The sequence below is a fragment of the Protopterus annectens genome, chromosome 12.part0 (genome assembly GCF_019279795.1).
Source record: "Protopterus annectens isolate FY-2018-M chromosome 12.part0, PAN1.0, whole genome shotgun sequence".
Classification (NCBI taxonomy): Eukaryota; Metazoa; Chordata; order Ceratodontiformes; family Protopteridae; genus Protopterus; species Protopterus annectens.
Genome location: NC_056746.1, coordinates 634,433,837 through 634,455,336, shown reverse-complemented (window position 1 = coordinate 634,455,336; position 21,500 = coordinate 634,433,837). Strand labels below are relative to the sequence as shown.

Genomic DNA, 21,500 nt, shown 5'->3' with positions numbered 1-21,500 from the left:
GGATCGATTGGTCTAAACTGTGGATTGATTTTTTTTTTTTTTTAGAAATAATCCTGGAAAGTTTAGCAATCATACAACCATGCCAACCTTGTACATTTTCTTCTGTAGTATCTCAATCAAATATGTTGGGACAAAGACCTCACATCTAACTGTACAGTCATCCTGTTTTAATGTCCTTCATTTTTCAACCATGTATGTCAGGTTAAATTCTTTGTATTTGGTTGTATAACTGTTCCCGTTATTTTTGGATTTATATTATATTTTGATGCTATATTTCAAGTTTTATTTTATACTTTATATTTTAAATGTTAAATTTAATTTTACTCTGGAGCTTTTTTCCTCGGGCCTCTGATGAAAAAGGACCTGTGTCCAGTCAGACTTTCCCGGTAAACAAATGTAAAATAAATAAAATAAATACATAAATAAAATTGCTGTTCAGATGTGAAAAGACATATGTGGGAACAATTTAAGTGGAACACCAGGCTGTGATTTGTTTGATATCTATTGTCATGCAAAGTTGGCTAATTAGTTGAATCTAGCCAAGCTAGAAATGTGAGACTCTAGCTCAGTTTTGGAAGGGAGATGGGAGGAATAACTTGGCCAGGAATTGAAACTTGCAAAACTGCTCTTTGCAAAAAGTTTTTTTTTATCTCAGGAATTTGTTGACACTTTTGCAAGCTTCTTTCAGAGAATGTATAGTACATCAGTAGGAACATTTGTAAAAGTTAATGCAGACCAGTCATGGACACTCTCAGACTTGGCAGTTTTTTCAGGGGTTCCATTCTAAGTGAATGGAAGTGTAGTCCAAGAACAAATGGTAGGGCTACTTTTTTCTCACAATCTGAGCTCTTATAGTGCATTATGGGACATATTTAGCTTTGTAAAGGAACATGATGTCTGCCCACACGAGGACAAACAAGGATAAGAAAAAAAAAAAGTAAAATTAGGAATGAGTACTTTTTTTGCTGTAGGCAGCTTTGGGAAGTGCAGTAATTCACTGCAAGATAAAAAAAAAACATGATTTTTTCATCATTTGCCTGTAGTGGTCCTTTAACTAGAAAGGGCAGCACATAAATCCTTGCATAATCTTACATAGATGGTTACTGACAGCACATGGCCCAAAGAGGTACTACGCAATGTACTTTGCTTAATATACTTATATAAGAAATATCCCTGACAAACTTGCAAATCAGCAGATTCTAGCCAATGTCATGAGTAACCACTGCTCTCTACATATAGTTTGGTCATTCACAGCTTAAAATTTTTTTTTTGTCAACTGAATTATTCTGGGTCAGTCTCAGACAACATCAAGCCAATACTGCTAGTAAAGCTTGAACTCATTGATTGGGCACCTTTACTGAACTGCCACGATCCATTAACCACTTCCACCACCTCTTCTGGAACATATCTGTACCAATATATTACAGACTGTTCCCTGTTGCACAAAGACGTTACAGCAATAACATGCAACTGCTAACACCAAAACTAAATGAACCAATAAAATGAAGCACAATGTCTGGTCTGAATGGAAAAAAAAAAAAAAGAAAGAAAGAAAAATGCATTAGTAACACAGCAAAACAGGAAATGAAAATGTATTACCAGGGTTGCAACCAGCTCCAAGAAATTATAGAACTTTGGTCATTCTTGTCACAATGTGAATAAAGAAGTTTTCCTTAGTGCTCAGGACAGAGCAACCTCAAGGTACAACACAGAGCAGACACAGTTAATCAAATTAACAATATTACCCTTAATTTGATCAAATCTACCATTTCATGTCCCCTTATATCCCCTTCGACATTTATTAACTACATCCCTGATGCTACTCAACTTACTCTGTTTCACTTTCTCATGCAATATCTTAACTTCCATTTCAAATACAGCAATAAAAAGACTATCAAACAAATACATGAAAGAAATTGGTTTATCATCACATTAGTGAATAGGAGGTGGTTGAGAGTGAGATTGTCAAAGTGTAGTTTTTCAGTAGGCAGTTTTACGAACTCAAATACATCAACTACACAACACTGAGGGTAGTGTAGTTCAAGTATTTGAGTTTAAACTTACGAGTGGAGATCACAGTTCAGCGACGAACAGGGAATTAACCCATTTCCTCACTATAGTGCAATTTCAAAGTTAGTATATATAATTTGCAGGGGGTGTTGGGGGGTGCAGCCCCTTTACATAGGGGGGGTGCAGGGGAGTATGCTCCCCTGCAAAATAGTAAACTTCATGTGCCACTGACTATAGAGTGCCACAGTACTTTACAGTACATAGCATGGGTTACTGACATCACCTCCTGCTATGTCAAACACATTGAACTATGGGTGTCAATATATTCTGCTTCGAGTTTGCTAGCTATTCGATGTTGCAGTTTTCTACAATTTGAGTCAACATTGAGGCTTGTCGGTTAATGTAGTTTCAAGATTTCAATAGTAAACCAAGAAAACAAATGCTTAATTTTTATAGACAGGCTCCAGCAGTATGCTACACAGGTCAATAACTTTGACTTTATTATTATTAATTTTTTAGTCTGATTTTCTCCAGAATTTTGGCAGGGAGAAAGCAATCCCGATGTCAGAGTGAGAAATTAGAATATAACCAAAACAGTCTACTCTCAATCTAATGCATTTGGACAAAATACAGTGCCACTAAAGCTATTTACTCATTGACAGATGACACACTCAAATATGGAAAAAGGTTCACTTAACAAGTGCAATCTTTGTTGGCTTAAAGAGAACCTTTCAGAATGCAAATTACTGACAATTACTACTGAAATTGTCTAGCTGTGGGTTTTGCAGTGATTTTGAATGATGGTTTTGCTAACTATCATTAAAATAGGACTTGCCCTGCTTGCAACTAACCCGTCCTTTCAGTCCACAACACAAGCACTATACAAACCAGTGAAAACAAAATACTTAATTCATTAACTTATCTAAAGAAATAAACACCGTTGTTTTAACATTCAGCATGTCAACTGCCAGTAACAACAGCTACATTTCTTAACACATTAACTTTGAACCTCTTAAATGAAAACTACTGTCCTTGACTAATGAATAGGTTTTGGATTCAAGATTCTTCCTCCTATTTCAGACACAATGAAGGCCTTCAACCTATAAGGCCAACATTTTCTTTAGGATAGCATTAGCTTTCAGGAACTCCTCATCAAATATAATTAGAAAAGCAATTTTCAATCTTCAAAAAAAAGATTAAAGTTACATTTATGAGGCCACTCTGGTGATGCAGAGGGATAAAATCCTAACTTCAGCCCAGCCAACCCAGGTTCGATTACAGGTTTGGGCAAATGATGCAGCAGAAGGGATGGGCATTCCCATCATGGATAGGAAGGTGCTTACTGATAAACTCCATATGGGAAGGCATGGTCCAAAGAGGGGAGTTGCCCCTGGATACAGTTAAGAGCATAAAACAAACCCGTGGATTGAAGCACAGACAAGCTAAGCCCCCAGGATGCTCTTAGCATCTACAACTGGCCACAGCAATACCAGAATAAATGCAGGGGGTAGGAGGATGGCTGGTAGGTCACTGCAGACTGGGATGATAAACATGAAGTCTGAGGAACAGAAAATATCTGGAAAAAAGCTACATTTGTAAGTTAAACCACGTACATGTTTTAATAACTCTGGTTAAGTTTCTCACTCTGGTCGAATCCTTACTTTCCCTGCAACCTTACGTTCCTTGAAAAGTTAGGTAAAATATTTATTTGGAAATCAGCACACTCATTACATGTCAGATAGGTTGAGAGTACATTGTATTACATAATTGCTTTTATATGTGTAAGAGTTAGTTATTTTTTTTTATATTGTGTTCTAACTTCAATAAAACTTTAAGATCCACCTGTGTTGTTACTTTGTTCTAGGAGATGTATGATTTTATGACCTTTTCTGTTTTACAACTAACATGCGTTTAATAGCATAAGCATCCACTACTGATATTTGTACTGAAGTACCACTGTATGATCTTTCCTGTTTTATGTTGTGCTTGCCTAATGGCTCAGGTCATGGCTGAAAAGAGTCCTTGGATTAGTCCATCTACCGGATAAACAAATGTTAAATAAATACTGCAATGTTTCATATCATGCTTCATTGCCAAACAATAGAAACAATTCCATTGTGCATTTCTGCCTTGTGATCTGCATGAACATTTCAATAGTCTGCATTTCTGTGGAATAAAGCATGGGGAAGATATATATATATATATATATATATATATATATATATATATATATATATATATACACATATTAAAAAAGACTTAGTCCAAACTTTCATATACTCATGTGTCTCAGACAAAAGGCCCAGGTACAGACTGGCTTTAAAATGGCTCTCTTGCCTTATAACATCAGAGAAATAAATGTAAAATAATTATGAATGAAACAAAATTAATTAAAGAAATTAAATTTAACTAACTGCTGTCCTCAGGCTAACTGACAATGGCTCACAAAACAGTCAATGTTCTGAAAGTAACATTTAGGTTTTATACCCTTAAGGTACGACACCTCTTGATTTAGCAAAAAATGCAGTTCTTACTTTTTGCATTTTTTCATCTTACTTGTAGGCAGTGGTCACGGTTCTTTTGGTGAAACTACTACTTAACCACAATCCCTACAAAGTTTAGTTTTCGCCCAATTTCACTACATAAACCCTCCAAAGTTATCTAAGTACCAACATAAGTCAATCTACTGCTGTGTTACAAGTATCCTATTTATTTGTTCGTTTATTTACTTATTCATTTATTTAAACCAAACTAAAAACATCCAAAAGCAGCCATGTAGTGAGGAAATTCTTAGTTTGATGAAGACTTTGATTGAAAGAGCTAAATAAACAGATTTCTTCACTGTGTGGTTGCCTCTGGATGTTTTTGGTTCGGATCTGTGCTTCATACATCAGTGGGATTTGGTGTTTTTAAATTATTCATTCATTTGTTTATTTGTTAACTAGGTATGTACGCTGGTACAAAGAGACATTTCAACCATAATCTGGACCATGAACTTCCAGTCCCTGCTCTCTCTGAGCCTGTTAGGGCATCATCTTCTTCTTCTTTCGGCTGCTCCCGTTAGGGGTAGTCACAGCAGATCAACTGTTTCCATTTCCTCCTGTCCTCTGCATCTTGCTCTGTCACACCAACCCCCTGCATATCCTCTCTCACCACATCCATAAACCTTATCTTAGGCCTTCCTCTTTTCCTGTTACCTGGCAGCTTCATCCTTAGCATCTTTTTCCCAATATACTCTGCATCCCTCCTCAGCACATGTCCAAACCAATGTAATCTTGCCTCTCTGGCTTTGTCTCCAAACCTTCCAACCTGGGCTGACCCTCTAATATACTTATTCCTAATTCTGTCCATCCTCATCACCCCAGTGCAAATCTTAACATCTTCAACTCTGCCACATCAAGCTCTGACTCCTGCCTTTTTGTCAATGCCACTGTCTCCAACCCGTATAACATAGCTTGTCTCACTACCCTCTTGTAGACCTTCCCTTTCACTCTTACTGGTACTCGTCTGTCACAAATTACTCCTGACACTCTTCTCCACCCACTCCATCCTGGCTGTACTCTCTTCTTCACCTCTCTTCCACACTCACCATTACTCTGAACTGTTGATCCCAAGTACTTAAACTCATTCACCTTTGCCACCTCTACTCCCTGCATCCTCACCATTCCTCTATCCTTCCTCTCATTCACACACATATATTCTGTTTTAGTCCTGCTGACCTTCATTCCTCTTCTCTCTAGAGCATATCTCCAGTTCTCCAGGGTCTCCTCCACCTGTTCCCTACTCTCAATACAGATCACAATGTCATCTGCAAACATCATAGTCCACAGGGACTCCTGTCTGATCTCGTCTGTCAACCGGTCCATCACCATTGCAAATAAGAAAGGGTTCAGAGCTGATCCTTGATGTAATCCCACCTCCACCTTAAACGCATCCATCACTCCCACCGCAGACCTCACTGCTGTCACACTACCCTCGTACATATCTTGTACCACTGTTATACTTCTCTGACACTCCCGACTTCCTCATACAATACCACAACTCCTCTCTAGGCACCCTGTCATATGCTTTCTCTAAATCCACAAAGACACAATGCAACTCCTTCTGACCTTCTCTGTACTTCTCCATCAACACTCTCAGAGCAAACATCGCATCTGTAGTGCTCTTTCCTGGAATGAAACCATACTGCTGATCACTAATCATCACCTCCCTTCTTAACCTAGCTTCCACTACTCTTTCCCATAACTTCATGCTGTGACTGATCAGTTTAATCCCTCTGTAGTTACTACAGCTCTGCACATCACCCTTATTCTTAAAAATCGGTACCAAAACACTTTTTCTCCATTCCTCAGGCATCCTCTCACTTTCCAAGATTTCATTAAACAATCTAGTTAAAAACTCCACTGCCATTTCACCTAAACACCTCCATGCTTCCAAAGGTATGTCATCTGGACCAACAGCCTTTCCGTTCTTCATCCTCTTCATAGCTATCCTTACTTCCTCCTTGCTAATCCACTGCACTTCATGACTCACTATCCACACATCATCCAACCTTCTGACCCTCTCATTCTCTTCATTCATCAACCCCTCAAAGTACTCTTTCCATCTGCTCAATACACTCCCCTCACTTGTGAGTACGTTTCCCTCATTATCCTTTATCACCCTTACCTGCTGCACATCTTTACTAGCTCGGTCCCTATGTCTAGCCAATCGGTACAGGTCCTTTTCTCCCTCCTTAGTGTCCAACCTTTTATACAACTCTTCATACGCCTTATCCTTAGCCTTCGCCACTTCTCTCTTTGCCATGCACCTCATCTCCTTATACTCGTCTACTTTCTTCATCTCTTTGACAATCCCACTTCTTCTTCATCAACCTTTCTCTGTATACTCTCCTGTACTTCTTCAGTCCACCACCAGGTCTCCTTGTCCTCCTTCCTCTTTCCAGATGTCACACCAAGCACTCTTCTAGCCATCTCTCTTACTAGCTCTGCTGTAGTTACACCTAGCTATTCGGTAACTCTTCACTGCCACCCAGTGCCTGTCTTAACTCTTCCCTGAACATCACCTCACAATTACCCTTTTTCGGTTTCCACCATTTGATCCTTGGTGCTGCCCTCACACTCATCCTCCTCTTCTTGATCACCAATGTCATCCTACAAACCACCATCCTGTGCTGCCTAACTACACTTTCTCCTGCCACCACTTTACAGTCTCCAATCTCCTTCAGATTGGCCCTTCTACATAAGATATAATCCACCTGCGTGCATCTTCCTCCACTCTTGTATGTCACCCTATGCTCCTCCCTCTTGTTAAAATACGTATTCATCAAAACCATGTCCATCCTTTTCACAAAATCCACTACCATCTGACCTTCTGCATTCCTTTGCTTAACACCATATCTACCCATGACTTCATCGTCCCCTCTGTTCCCTTCACCAACATGCCCATTGAAATCTGCTCCAATCACCAGTCTCTCACCCTTGGGTACAGTCATCACCACTTCATCCAACTCACTCCAAAGTTTTTCTTTCTCATCCATCGCACACCCAACTTGTGGAGTATATGCACTAACAATATTCATCATTACACCATTAATTTCCAGCTTCATAAACATCACTCTATCCAACACTCTTTTCACCTCCAAAACACTCTTAGCATACTCTTCCTTCAGGATAATGCCTATGCCATTTCTCCTCCCATCCACACCATGATAAAACAATTTGAAACCACCTACGATACACCTAGCCTTGCTCCCCTTCCATCTGGTCTCTTGCACACACAATATACCAACCGTCCTTCGGTTCATCATATCAGCTAGCTCCCTCCCTATACCAGTCATACTGCCAACATTCAAAGTTCCGACCCTCACTATCACACTCCTAGCCCTTACCTGCCTTCGGGCATTCCTTCCACCTCTTCTCCTCCTTTGGCCAACAGTAGCCCAATTTCTGCCAGCACCCTGTTGGCCAACAGTACTGGTGGCGGTCGTTGTTAACCCGGGCCTCGACCGATCCGGTATGAGTTTCTGTACAGTTTTCTGTATGTGTGATATGGCACAATTTTACGACATGTCTTGAGTTGTTCTTATAGTCAAACCTGCTGATTCTGGTAATCCTGATCATTAAAGGCATACTTACCTTTTATGCACAAATTCCAAACAACATAATGTAAACCTTACACTTTCAACTCACTAACACAAACTTGACAGCCTTCTACGAAGCTTATTATGACTTTACAAAGGCTTACAGCAGGGATGCAGCTGTTACTGAGTTTACTGATATTGTTCTTGACAAAACTTAAGAATAAGTTTATCAGTGCAGTGTTTCTTCATTTTGTCAATGCCTTTGACAGAGTTGATCACCTTCTTCTTAAGGATATTCAATTGATGGGGTTGTGTAAACTTTTATGCAATTAGTTTACTTGCTCCTTACTGAATACAAATTGTTGAACTTGCATATCATTTTCCTGCTTTTTTTCAGCTGCTCATAACCTTTAAATAACCAGGGTTTCATTTAGATCAGCAGATTAACTATTCCTTTCATAACTCAATTTATTTTGAGATCTCAGTTGGTCCTGCATTACTTAAATAATTATCAGTGGTGGGATATAGGTTGTGTAGAATTTACCCACAAATGTTGAATTTAATCACCTCATACAGCAAAATGGAGTGAAAACTGTGCAACTCACATTCCCACTATTAATGCCCCAACAATTTTTACATAAATGTTACTGATTTGCGGTGTTTTATGTAAACACATTTGTGGAGGCATACTTGTTAAAAATACTCTCTTTTCCTTTACTTACTTAATTTTTTTATGTTTTTAAAGTTGGTGTGAGTTGATTTTAAACCAAGCTGTGTTTGAGTCACTTAGATTTTAAACTGGTTAAATGTTTTTAATTTTTTGGAATATACTTTCATGAATGCCTGTGGACGGAAGAATCTGAACTCATGACAGACATGACAGTTATGCTTTCAAACAGTATGAACAGCAATCTTTGCAACACTGCTCTTTTTCCTGTTTTCCTCTTTGATGTCCCCCCGGGGGGGGGGGGGTTATAAGAGAATGAGTCATGTGCTCTTCCCCAAAAATGCCTGCAGTAAGTGAGTTATGCAGCTGACCAATTCATGGAACCACAGAACTACATAAATCACTATCATCAGTTGCATTAATTAAATCAGCCAAAAGCTCACTTTCACCCATTACTTTCAATGGATGAGATCACATAAGAGGTAAATGTCATGGAGTCTGATGGACAGGTCATTTTGGGGAATATGTGTGTGGCTGTGTGTATGACTGTTTGTGTAGATGAGTGAATGGGAAAGTGCAATAGGGTGGGGGGTATTTGATGCATGGAGTGTCTGACTGTGTATGAGGGTGGAGGGTTCCATAACTCTCAACTCACTCTAGACTAAAGAGCAGTGGATGTACTATGGAGGCAGACACTACAGACCAGGGGAAACATTTTAAATGTTACTGACATTGCTTTAAAAGTTAACCGAACAACATATTTTGAAGCAAGAATCTGCAAGTGAGAATTAGGAATTAACGTTTGGCATTACTGAGTCCAAGAGAAGGGACAGGGCAGTGCAACAGACAAAGTTGTAGATGTTTGGTGACATCTACTTCTCTGAAGTACAGACTAACAAAGTTCGCAGATGACTGCAAACTAGGAGCCATAATCGAAACTCCTAATGATGTGGACAAACTACAAAAGGGCCTCACTGAGACAGATGCCTGGTGTCAAAGCTATAGCCTCAAGTTCAGTGGCAAAAAGTGCATTGTCATCCCCTTTGGTAAAAACTCTGTACCCATGAACTACAACATAGGCCGTAGTATACTTAACACCGAAAGTGTGATAAGAGACCTTGGGACACAGGTGGACAGTATTCTCTCCTTTGATAATCACATCGCTACAGTAGTCAGGAAATCCTTCTACATGGCACACCTCATCACAAAAGGTTTCTCATCCAGAAAAAAAGAGGTTACTATTCCCCTCTACCAGGGTTGCCAGATGTCCCTACTTGAGCGGGATTGTCCTGGGATCAGCAGCCCAATCCTGAGTCCCACATTGCCAGTTTAAATCTCGGCGAAACAGCCCTCCGCTTTTTTTTTTTTTTTTTGATTGGCTCATATACCGGCATACGGGCCAATCAAAAATCGCTAAATACAGAGCTACTTGTGTGTAATGCAGAACATCAGGCAGTTCCGCATTAAACACAGCTCCATTTTGCGAGTTTTTTTATTGGCTTGTATACCGGCATACGGGCCAATCAAAAATCGCTAAACACGGAGCTAGTTGTGTTTAATGCGGAACATAAGGCAGTTCCGCACTAAACACAGCTCCCTTTTGCGAGTTTTTTGATTGGCTCGTATACCAGCATATGGGGCCAATCACAAATCGGTAAACACGGAGCTACTTGTGTTTAATGTGGAACTGCCTGATGTTCTGTATTAAACAGAAGTAGCTCCATGTTTAAAGATCTTTTTTTTGTATTTTTTTCTTTTTGGTCCTCACTAAGTCCTAACTAAATGAGTCTAACTGTTAGTGCTGCAATGGCAAGAGTCTTCTCTCAAGCAAGGGTCCAAAATGCTCTCATTCCTTTACCAATTCAGCCAACAACGGCATCGTACTACTTTCACTTACTGCAGTATTTGCTAACTTTATGGAAGCATCAACAACATATGAACATTTATTTTATGTTTTCCTAATGTGCTAGCAGAGGAGACAAATTTCAAAATATTGTTTCGTATGAGTCAGGAAGCAAACAGGTGGTGTCTTCTACTATACAAATGTGATTTTTTTTTTTTGCTTATTCCTACTAGAGTAATAACCCTGGCACTGTATTATGTAAGTTATGCAATTCAAAACCTTGAACAGCAGAAAAGGAGAAGTGCAAAACCTATAATTAAACACCATCACATCCCAAATTTCTTTGTGAGGTGTCAAGACTGGTTAATGAGGAAAGACAAATATTTAAATTTGATGGCCTACCTACTTTCTTTGATGAAGGGACATTTTTTTTTTTTTTTGGTCCTCACAGTATGAGAGACCTTTTTTTTTTTTTTTTTATCCTTACCCAGCCAGTCGGAAATCTGGCAACCCTGCCCTCTACTCATCTCTCATTAGACCCATTATAGAGTACAACGCCCTTTTTGGTATGTACCTCACAAGACATCTACAACAACTGGAAAGGCCGCAGAAATACCTCACAAAGAGGATTACCGGCCTCAAACATATGCCCTACGCAGACAGTCTCAAAAAACTCCAGCTTTACTCCGTCGCATATCGCTTACTCAGTGGTAATCTCTGCCTAACATACACAAAGCTATGTCCAACCCAGAGCTGTTGGGACATGCTCCACTTAAAGAAATCCCAATCCCTCCGAGCTACACGCTCTAGAGACCTAAACCTTGTCATCACAATAAACAGAACATGCTGGAGGGATAGATTCCTGTCCCAGAGACTTCCCATACTCTGGAATAAACTATCTATCTATATCAAACAAAGCTCCTCATTAGCACTCTTCAAGAAAAATCTTGATGACTGGATGGGAAATAGGAACTTCACTCCACGGATCACTTCTGTGGCTCTGCTCGACAGTGGCACAGGAAAATAATTTTCTTGGGTGGCAAAAGCTAAGGTACCTTTTTGGCTGGGCTTGTACAGGCCCTAGGGCAGATAGCCTAGTACTTATCTATGAACCTATGAATAGGTGCAGTTGAGAGGAATGGGGGTGTGCCCAAGTGTGTGTTATTTATTAAATTATTAGTAAACTGTGAACAGATAAGTGGTTAGATGGTACTAATGCCATCAAACACTGAAAGAATAGATTACACAGATTCCTCAGACATTTAATTACTTGGATGAAGCAGCTATTCTTTCTTCATTCTCGATCAATGATTTTATAACTGACTTTCCTTCTTCCTCATACTTTAACTGGTACAGCTGTTTTTTGACATCTGAATTCTTTTCTACCACCTGAATATTGTTTTTCCCTAATCGCTGAGTTCACATCATTTGTGCAAAGTAGTTCACTAACTAATAAGCTTTCTTAATCAAAAACTAAAAGAAAATGCCATGAAAAATCCCTGGTAGTCAGTGACTGCGCACAATAAAGTTAACAACAATCTAAAATAAATATGTAACTAATGAAAGAGCAAAAAAAAAAAAAAAGCAAGACTCACTCGGAGATCGGCCATGGAAGAAATTGTAATATTGAGAGACATAGGTAAGGATACTGAGTCGGTCTGGTACTCGAAGGGCCACCATGTCTTCTGCATCAAGCAGTGCTGGAATACCAAGCATTTCCTCTGCCACTCTGAATGCCTACGGCAAGAGAAAGGGACAAATGTCAGACAACACTCCAGGGAGCTATTACAGCACATTACAGGGAAAAAAACAAATAAGTGTCTGGCTGTAGAGAATGACAGACAGTGAGTGCTAAGTAAGTAACTGAAAAAAAAAAAAAAAAAAATTAGTGTGTGTGTGTGTGTGTGTGTGTGTGTGTGTGCATTTATATATATTTTACAGAGAGAAAAAAAACTAGTACATATAAATAGGGTTTACAAGCTTGAAAAACACAGTGGTACAGTAAATATAATAAATCTGGTACAAATAGATGGTGTTCACATGCATGACAGAGCATCATGGATAATACACAAAGAAACAATGAAAAAGAAAGTGTAAATGTAATAAAACTTTGATGCAATTTCAATTAAACTTACTTCGGTGAGCTTTATATACAGACATGCAAGTACATAGGCAGGACTAGTACATAAGCAGGACAGTGGCTGAATGGATACATTTCTGCCTCAGAAACAATCAAGGGTTCCTGATTCATGACACTACTATTAGGTTTATATTACGTGGGTTTCGGATGCACTGTATTCCTTCAGTGGCTTGCTTTCTCATCTATGGCTACATGAACCCTTGATTGCTTCTTTGTCTATTTTTTGGGCTGCACAGATTTTGCAAGCTTTATTTAATTACATATCTACCTCACTCTTTTAGGATCTGGGGTTGAATCCTGGCTTCCAGTTACTGTCTGTACAGAGTCTGTATATTACCCTTGCAGTAGTGTGGACTTTCTCCAGGTATTCCAGTTTACTCCTACCTTCCAAAAACATACTTGTTGATTGCCTAATCTAAAGCCATAGCTGGCTCAACTAGTGCCCTGTGCCAGTCCCATGAACTAGAACTTCTACAAAACTGGCCTCCTGCGGACAGTGCCCAATCCACCTTCCTCCAGCTCTTCAAGAGGAAAAAAAAAAAGCTTTGTTCCTTGTACTGGCAGGGTTGGAGGCTATACACCCCCCCTCTCTCCCTCCTGCCCCAGCTCTTCAACAGAAGGGCAAAAAGGTGAAACAAAGCAATACACATGTCCCACTCATTGCAGTCATGCACCAACCAGGTGACCAGATACACACACTTTCCCTCCTTCTCGTCCCAGCTCTTCAAAAGAGAAGGAAAAATAGTCTGTAAACAGGTACCTGGGGCTCCAAAAGTGCAGCAGCAAATCAAGTACTGCCCCTGCCCCTACTCCAGACCCCTCCCCTCACATTTTAGTAAAAGAAAAAAGGAAAGAAATATAAACTGCAGCAAACTACTTGCTACAATTTAAACCATAAACGGAGGGCTATAGCAGTCAGGTTTGACTGAAATTGCAATACCATTTTTTTAAAGCAGTATAATTTAAAGAGTGATCTTGATCAGCCAATCCTGCCCCCCTAACACTTTGTGTCCCGGGCAGTTACCCCTTTCACCTCACCCTAGCTACACTACTGTGGTCAACATATACTGTGTCCACTTCTTGTTCTTGAGTCCCAGGTTCCATAACAGACTAGCATACTAAAACAGAATAAATCAAAGTAAGAGCCTAAAATAGCAAGCAATATGTGTAAGGTATGGAACCATCCTGACTGAGATTTATCTTTATATGATACACTGTCTTTGTACATGTACACAGAGGCAATTTTCAAGACTGAAATCCATATACGTTGTGGAACCAGATACAATGACAAAAATCTCATGTAGATCAGGAAGGACAAGCAAACTCTGCACAGAAGGCACCCTCACTGGATAGCCAAATATTGTGAGTCAGCAATGCTAACCGCTGCACCATTTTATTTACATTTATACATTATGTATATATATATATATATATATATATATATATATATATATATATGTGTGTGTGTGTGTGTGTCTGTGTGCACACGTGCTCATATAACTGTGTATCAGTGAAAAATGAAGGAAAGTTTATTTGTTATTGCAAACACATAAATCAGCATTGGGAAAACCTTTAGAGTGTATTTTTTCCCAGCGTCTGCTTTTTTCAGAGATTTACTATATATAACATATTTTCATATTTCATTTTTGTATTCACAAGGCCGGTCAGCTGATGCACATTTTATTGGATTTGAAACTGCAAACTTTTGGGCATTTCATTATAAGTGCAGAATTTATAACATTTTTTTAATAACATGAAATTGTTTGCTGCTGTTGCTGCAATGCTTACCGCTTCCTTAAAAGCTGAATTGCCACATCATAGAATGCAACTACTGGCACATTTTAGCAGCTGGTTCTAAAAGAAAAGACAGATTCTACTTGTATTTAGAATAAATCCTACCTCTGTAGTGCATACTGAACCAAGTGGTTGCTATCCTTTTCTTCCTTTTGGTTTGTGACGGTTATTTGGACTTGGAAATCTTTCAACCTCTGTGGAGTATACTAAACCAGAGCATCTGCTAGCCTTTCTTTCTATCTACCTAGGACTATCACTTGGACTTGAGAAATTCTGATTTCCAGAGAAAACTAAACCAAGGATTTCTGGATCACAAACTTGTTGGATTTCATTTTTATTTTGAGGCTTCAGTCAGCTATAATAAGTAACTGGAAATAAAGTACAGTTGTGTACACTTACCATAAATGTAGATGTTTGAGTGTATTCACTGATGCAGTCATCACATTTGGGTTATCCCTAGCCGGATAGCCCTCGGCCGGCTAGAATTCAGGTGGTGGTTGCTGTCACTTGCAGACTGACGTCAGGTCATCAGAGGTATAAAGAGAGGCAGCCGACGCCATTACATCAGTTTTTCTTGTCATAACTGTTAGGAGCCCCCAAAAGGAGGCATGGATCAGAGGACTGATCCCAATCATATTAGTAAGAAATAAACACAGTATGTCTCTGCCCTAGAAAAGGAGAAAAAAGGAAACAGAGAGAGTATCAGATATGCAGGGGGCAGGAGGGTGGGAAACCAGGACTGCAACAGTGAATACACACGAACATCTACATTTAAGGTAAGTGTACTCAACTGTGCTATGTTCTTTGTGTTTCACTGTTGCAGTCATCACATTTGGGTAGATTCCCAAAGCTTATTAGAACAGGGTGGAGGTAGCTCAGGGACTAAGGGTTGGCTATCATGCCCTGCAGAACTGCAGTGGCAAACCCTGCCCTAGACTTAGAAAAAGCTGCAGATGGTAATACTTGATGAAGGTGTGCACAGATGTCAAAGTGGCAGCCTCCCAGAATGTCCTTAGTAGGTACTCTTCTGAGGAAGGCTGCTGAGGTGGAGGCTGCTCTGTTAGAGTGAGTTGTAATTCCCTTTGCTGGAGGCTTACCATGGTGCTTGTAGCAGAAATGGATGCAGTGTGCTATCCATTTGGAAATGGTTTGTTTAGAGACTGGCTTGCCCTGTGCCCCCGTGGCAAAGCTAAAACTGACTAGCAGCTGGTCAGACTTCCTGAAAGGCTTAGTCCTGTCAAGATAGAACCTTAGCTGCCTATGAAGTTCTAGGGAATGCAGAATCCGTTCACCTTTGATTTGTGGGTTGGCAAAGAAGGTGGGTAAGAGAATGGAATAGTTTAGGACCACACTAGAAGCCACCTTGGGCATAAAGTAGGGGTTAGTTCTGAGGGTGACTCTGTCAACATAAAAGATAATGAAGGGCTCGATCGCCATAAGGGCTTGTAGCTCGGAGACCCTTCTGGCAGAGGAAATGGGCAGGAGGAAGGCAGTTTTCCAGGAAAGGAACTTTAAGTCTGCTGAGGCTGCTGGCTCAAAAGGAGGTAAGGTAAGCTTCTCCAGAGTGAAGTTAAGATCCCAAGCGAGGGTGGGAGTTCTTCTGGGTGGCCTCAGGTCATTAGCTCCCCTGAGAAACTGTTTGATCAGGGGATGAGAGAAAAAGTACAGTTGTGTACACTTACCATAAATGTAGATGTTCGAGTGTATTCACTGTTGCAGTCATCACATTTGGGTAATCTGCTTGCAGTAGCCCTCAATCGGCCTGATTAACAAAGTCTTGGGTCCTGCATCGGTTGCTGTCTCTTCTTCCATGACGTCAGGTCGTCAGGGTTATAAAACATGCAGCCGATGCCATTACATCAGTTTTTCTTGCCCCAAATGTCAGGTGCCCCCCTTATGGGGAGAAATTTAAATATATATAAAATACAAGGTTACATCTCCAACAAAAAAGCAAATACACCAAAAAGCTTTTAAGCATAGTAAAGGAGAGTAGAGGTATAACCAAAAGAAGTCAAGGGGCTGGCGGGAGGGTAACCAAAACTGCAACAGAGAATACACTCGAACATCTACATTTATGGTAAGTGTACACAACTGTACTATGTTCTTCGTGTTTCACTGTTGCAGTCATCACATTTGGGTAGATTCCCAAAGCTAAGGATGGGAGGAGGAATTTAGATAGCATTAGGACCAGCTATAATGCCCTGCAAGACTGCAGTGGCAAAGCAAGCTCTGGACTTAGAGAAAATTGGCAAATGGTAACGCTTGGTGAAAGTATGTATAGAATGCCAGGTAGCAGCTTCTAGGATGTCCCTGATAGGAACGCCTCTGAGAAAGGCTGTAGAGGTAGATACAGCCCTGGTTGAGTGGGGTCTGATCCCCTGTGGGACAGGTTTTCCATGGTGCTTATAGCAGAAATGAATGCAATGGCCTACCCATTTAGAAATGGTTTGCTTTGAAATAGCCTTCCTCTCTGTCCTTGCAGCAAATGTTCAGATTTCCTTTGAGGTTTAGTCCTGTTCAAGTAGAATCTAAGTTGTCTGTGCACATCTAAGGAGTGCAGTATCCATTCCCCTTTGTTCTGTGGATTAGGAAAGAAGGTTGGCAAATGGATGGACTGATGAAGTGCCACACTGGATGCCACCTTAGTCAGGAAGGAGGGATTGGTACTAAGGGACACCCTGTCCGCATGAAAGATGATGAAAGGTTCCACTGCCATAAGGGCCTGTAATTCCAATACCCTTCTAGCTGAGGTGATTGCTAAAAGGAAAGCTGTTTTCCAAGAAAGAAATTTTAAATCTGCAGTAGCAGCTGGCTCAAAAGGAGGAAGAGCGAGTTTTTCCAATACAAAGTTAAGGTCCCAGGCTGGGGTTGGAGCTCTCCTGGGTGGTCTTAAATATTTGGCCCCTCTGAGGAACTGCTTGAGCAGTGGATGAGAGAAGAGGGGAGGTTCTGTGATATAATGAGCTGAAATGGCTGAGGCATGAATTTTGATGGAGGAAAAAGACAGGCCCTTGTGAAGCATCTCAGTTAAGTATTGTAAAATCTGAGGTAAATTGGGCGCTGCTGTGCTCATCCCTTGAGATTGGTTCCAGGCACAGAAACTTTTCCATTTTTCAGCATAAGATTTTCTAGTACTAGGCCTCCTTGCATCTAAAATAATATCCATCACTGGTTTACTGAGGGATGGTAAAGAAGAGATTAGGAAATTAGCCAGGCTGCTAGGTTCAGAGTTTGAGGCTGAGGATGCAGAATCTGGTCCTCCTGCTGAGACAGCAGGGTAGGAGTCTGAGGCAGGTGCCATGGGGCCAAAAGTGACACACTGCGGAAGAGGGGGTACCAGTGTTGCCGTGGCCACTATGGTGCAATCAAAATCAACCTTGGCTTGTCTTGTTTGATCTTTAGTAGTACTTTGTAGAGCAGAGGCAGAGGAGGAAAGGCATAAACTGATAGATTTTTCCAGTTGAAGGACAGAGCATCCACTTTCCATGCCTGTTTGTGAGGAGTCCTTGTGCAAAATTTGTCCAATTGATAGTTCTTTGGGGAGGCAAACGTGTCTATATCTGGGATCCCCATTTGCTTGTCAACATGTTGAAAATCCTTGGTTCCAGTTTCCACTCGTGTGGGTCCATGAGGTTTCTGCTTAGTCTGTCTGCCAGTGTATTTAGTTTTCATGGCAGGAATTGAGCTTGTAGATGCACTTGATAGCTCAAGGCTGTGTTCCACAATGCCATGGCTAGTCTGCAGAGGGGGTAAGAATGGGTACCCCCCTGCTCGTTTATGTACCACATAACAGTGGTGTTGTCTGTCTTTACCATTAATTGTCCTGGAAGAATGTGGTCCTTGAAGGCTGTCAGAGCATTCTGTACAGCTAGCAGTTCTTTTTGATTGATATACAGGTGCATTTGACTTGGGTTCCATTTGCCCTGAATGCAATTCCCTGCCAAGTGAGCCCCCCATACATAGTCTGATGTGTCTGTTGTTAGGGTTTGGGTGGCAGGGGGTAGTGTGAATGGTAGTCCCTTGTTTTGGTGGCAGGCCTCTGCCCACCAAAGGAACTCTAGGCGTAGGCAATGTATGATAGGAATCATTGCTTCTAGATCCTGAGAATGTTGACACCATAGGCTTTTTAGATACCATTGTAGTTTCCTCATATGCAGTCTTGCATATGGCATTAGAAGGATGTAGGAGGTCATGAACCCCAAGGCTTGTAGTATTTGCCTTGCAGATAGCAGGGTTTTTGTGGCCACTTGTTTGAAGTAGGTTATCAAATGAATTTGTTTCTCCGGCGTGAGGAAAGCCATCTGGGAAGTTGTATTCAAGCTTGCTCCCAGGAAAATAATTTGCTGACAGGGTACCAGGTGTGAGTTCTTTTTGTTTATGGTATACCCCAGACAAGTTGGTACCCTTTGTACAAAGGCCAAATGATTCAAAAGTATGTCCTGGCTTTCTGCCTGAATTAGACAATCGTCCAGGTATGGGTATATTTGAATATTTCTTTGCCTGCAAAATGCAATGACTGGAGCTAGGCACTTTGTCAATACCCTGGGCGCAGTCGATAAGCAAAGGGCAGTGCAGTGAACTGATAGTGCATGTAGCCTGCTTTGAAGCGTAGGTATCTTCTGCAAGATTCCCTGATTGGGATGTGCAGGTATGCTTCCTTTAAAATCTAGTGTTGCCAACCAGGCATCTTTGCCTAGCATAGGGAGCAACTGGTGAAAAGTTAGCATCTTGAACTTTGGAATGACCAAAAAGGGGTTTAGAGTAGACAGGTCCAGGATAGGACACCATGAATTGTCTTTTCTGGTCACCAGGAAATGTGTAGAGTAGAAACCTTGTCCCTTTTCCTTTTCTGGTACCAATTAAATAGTCCCCATGCATAAGAGAGAAAGTATTTGCTTTTGGGCCTCTGCCCACTGATTTGGGGGTAGATCTGGCCACCTGCTTGGTGTTGGTAACGTGTGAAAGTGAAATCTGTATCCCTGGGACATAATATTTAAAACCCATCTGTCCTGGGTAATGAGTTCCCAGTTCTTGGCATGAAGAACAATCTTTCCCCCCAAAGGGGCAGTCAGTTAAGAAGGGCTTGGAAGTTTTAAAAAGTCGTTGAGACAGTTTACCATAGGGGGAGTTTTATTACTCCCAGATTTGGAAGTGGAGGCCCCCCACTGCTTAGTCCTGTGCGTAGCCTGGGACTGAAGCCTGGGAGCTCTGTGGATCTGGGTTTGGACTGAGAGGGTCTGAAAGAGGCAGGAAAGGACCAATTCTTGGAAGGCCAATGCCTACTAAACCTTGGAGGCTGTACTTGTAAAAAATCTTTAACAGTTTGCATGGATTAGCTTTTTCCTCCATCTTTTTAAGAACTTCTTCTGCCTTGTTGCCAAACAGGTGGTCCTGGTTTAAGTGAGCATCCAGTAATTTTGCTTTAACATGATCTGGCAAGGATTGCTCCTTAAGGCAAGCGTGCCTTCAAAGTACAGACCCAGTTACACAGCAGCCCTGCAAGATGTCTCTAGTGAATCAAAACCACATTGCAAAGTATGTTTTCCAACCTGTTCAGCTGAATGCAGTAAATCCTGTAAATCCTTATTTTCAGCACAATCAGGACTCAGCATCATTTTCTGTTTAAGCAATCCAAATAATATGCTGCTGATGCTTTAACATATGAAACTGGCAGTTAAAGTTGCAGAAGTGTATACCTTCTTACCCCATCTATCCAGCGCCCTGGAGTCTCTATCAGAGGGGGTAGGATTTTTGGCAGTAGTAGCTTTAATGCCCTTGGGTCCCTGTGAAATGGTCTCAGGAGCCGCAGTAGGATTTTTAAAAAGGAACTTGAGAGAGCCAAGCTAGAGTCCGAAAAGACATCATCAACAATGTCTAGTACAGGAGGTATGGCTAAAGGCCTGTGCTTGGGCAGGAGTAAGTAACCCCTAAGCCACTTTTTAGAATCAGAGAAATCCTGACTTTTCCAATGAAAATGCTCCCTGAGAGTATGCAAGGTTTCACCAAAAGAAAAATCCTCTGGGGGAGAAGCAGAGGAAATACAGTCCTCAGCATCAGAATACTCATAGGAAGATAAGGGTAAATTCTAGTCATCAGAGGAAACAAAAACTTCAGAATCCTGGTCAAAAGTATCATAAGCAAACTCAGTCCTAGGTCTCTTAGAGGGGAAAGGTTGGCTTCCCCTAATTAAAGTAATAAGGTCTTCAGCCATTCTTATCATTTGTTTTTTAGGCATAGAGGCCTGACCATCTGGCCTGGGTGTCAGTTTTCTAGGCATGGTTTGAGATTTAGGCCTTGAAGAAGAAGATGGCATCGGTTTAATACGCAAGTCAGTAGACCTGAATATACCCTCAAAAGCCGGTGCCTGCACAGCGGCTCTGGACCCATCCAAGGTAGACACATCCGCAGGTTCCAAAATTGAAGCATCTCGCAGCATACCGGACTCCGAATGGGTCTCAGTAGAGGCCTGCGAATCTGAAGTAGCGGGAATCAGGGGCTGCGAAAGTGCCTCACTGCGTACCGGCAAACTGGCTTAGGAGAAGTGTCGTCAGCAGCTTTGGGCCTAGGTGGCCGTATTCATCTTTGCGTGTTTTCGGAATGTTGGTAGTCGGATGGCTTACCGAAGACATATCAGGATAGTTGAACTGAGCACTAAAATATTTAGAAGTAAAAATATACAGACGACGGATAGTTCGTGGTTTAAATAAGGCACAAAACAGACAGCGAGGTACATCGTGGTCAGGGCCTAGGCAAGGAATACAGTGCAAATGAAAATCTTTATGAGGTATTTTCTTTCCACAACTAATGCAATTATTTACTTTTACTGACATCGGTTAAGAGCAAGAAAAAGTTTCCCCAACAGGGTACTTAGCTTTTACTTGAAGACTTCAGTTCTGAAACTCGAAAAGGAAAATTTCAGGAGTCGGCCAACCAGCACTTGCGAACTGCTTCTGCTTCGGGCACC

The 21,500-nt window shown here is 41.0% G+C and overlaps 1 protein-coding gene across 3 annotated transcripts in view; it reads right to left on the bottom strand.

The window, feature by feature from the left end:
* MICALL2 (MICAL like 2) overlaps window positions 1-21,500 on the bottom strand; it is a 976,695-nt gene that overhangs the window by 568,983 nt on the left and 386,212 nt on the right. For all 3 annotated transcript variants that reach the window (XM_044089760.1, XM_044089761.1, XM_044089762.1), the window contains exon 3: window positions 12,198-12,339. In XM_044089760.1, the coding sequence (XP_043945695.1) occupies window positions 12,198-12,339 (142 nt within the window). The remainder of the gene's footprint in view (window positions 1-12,197; window positions 12,340-21,500) is intronic.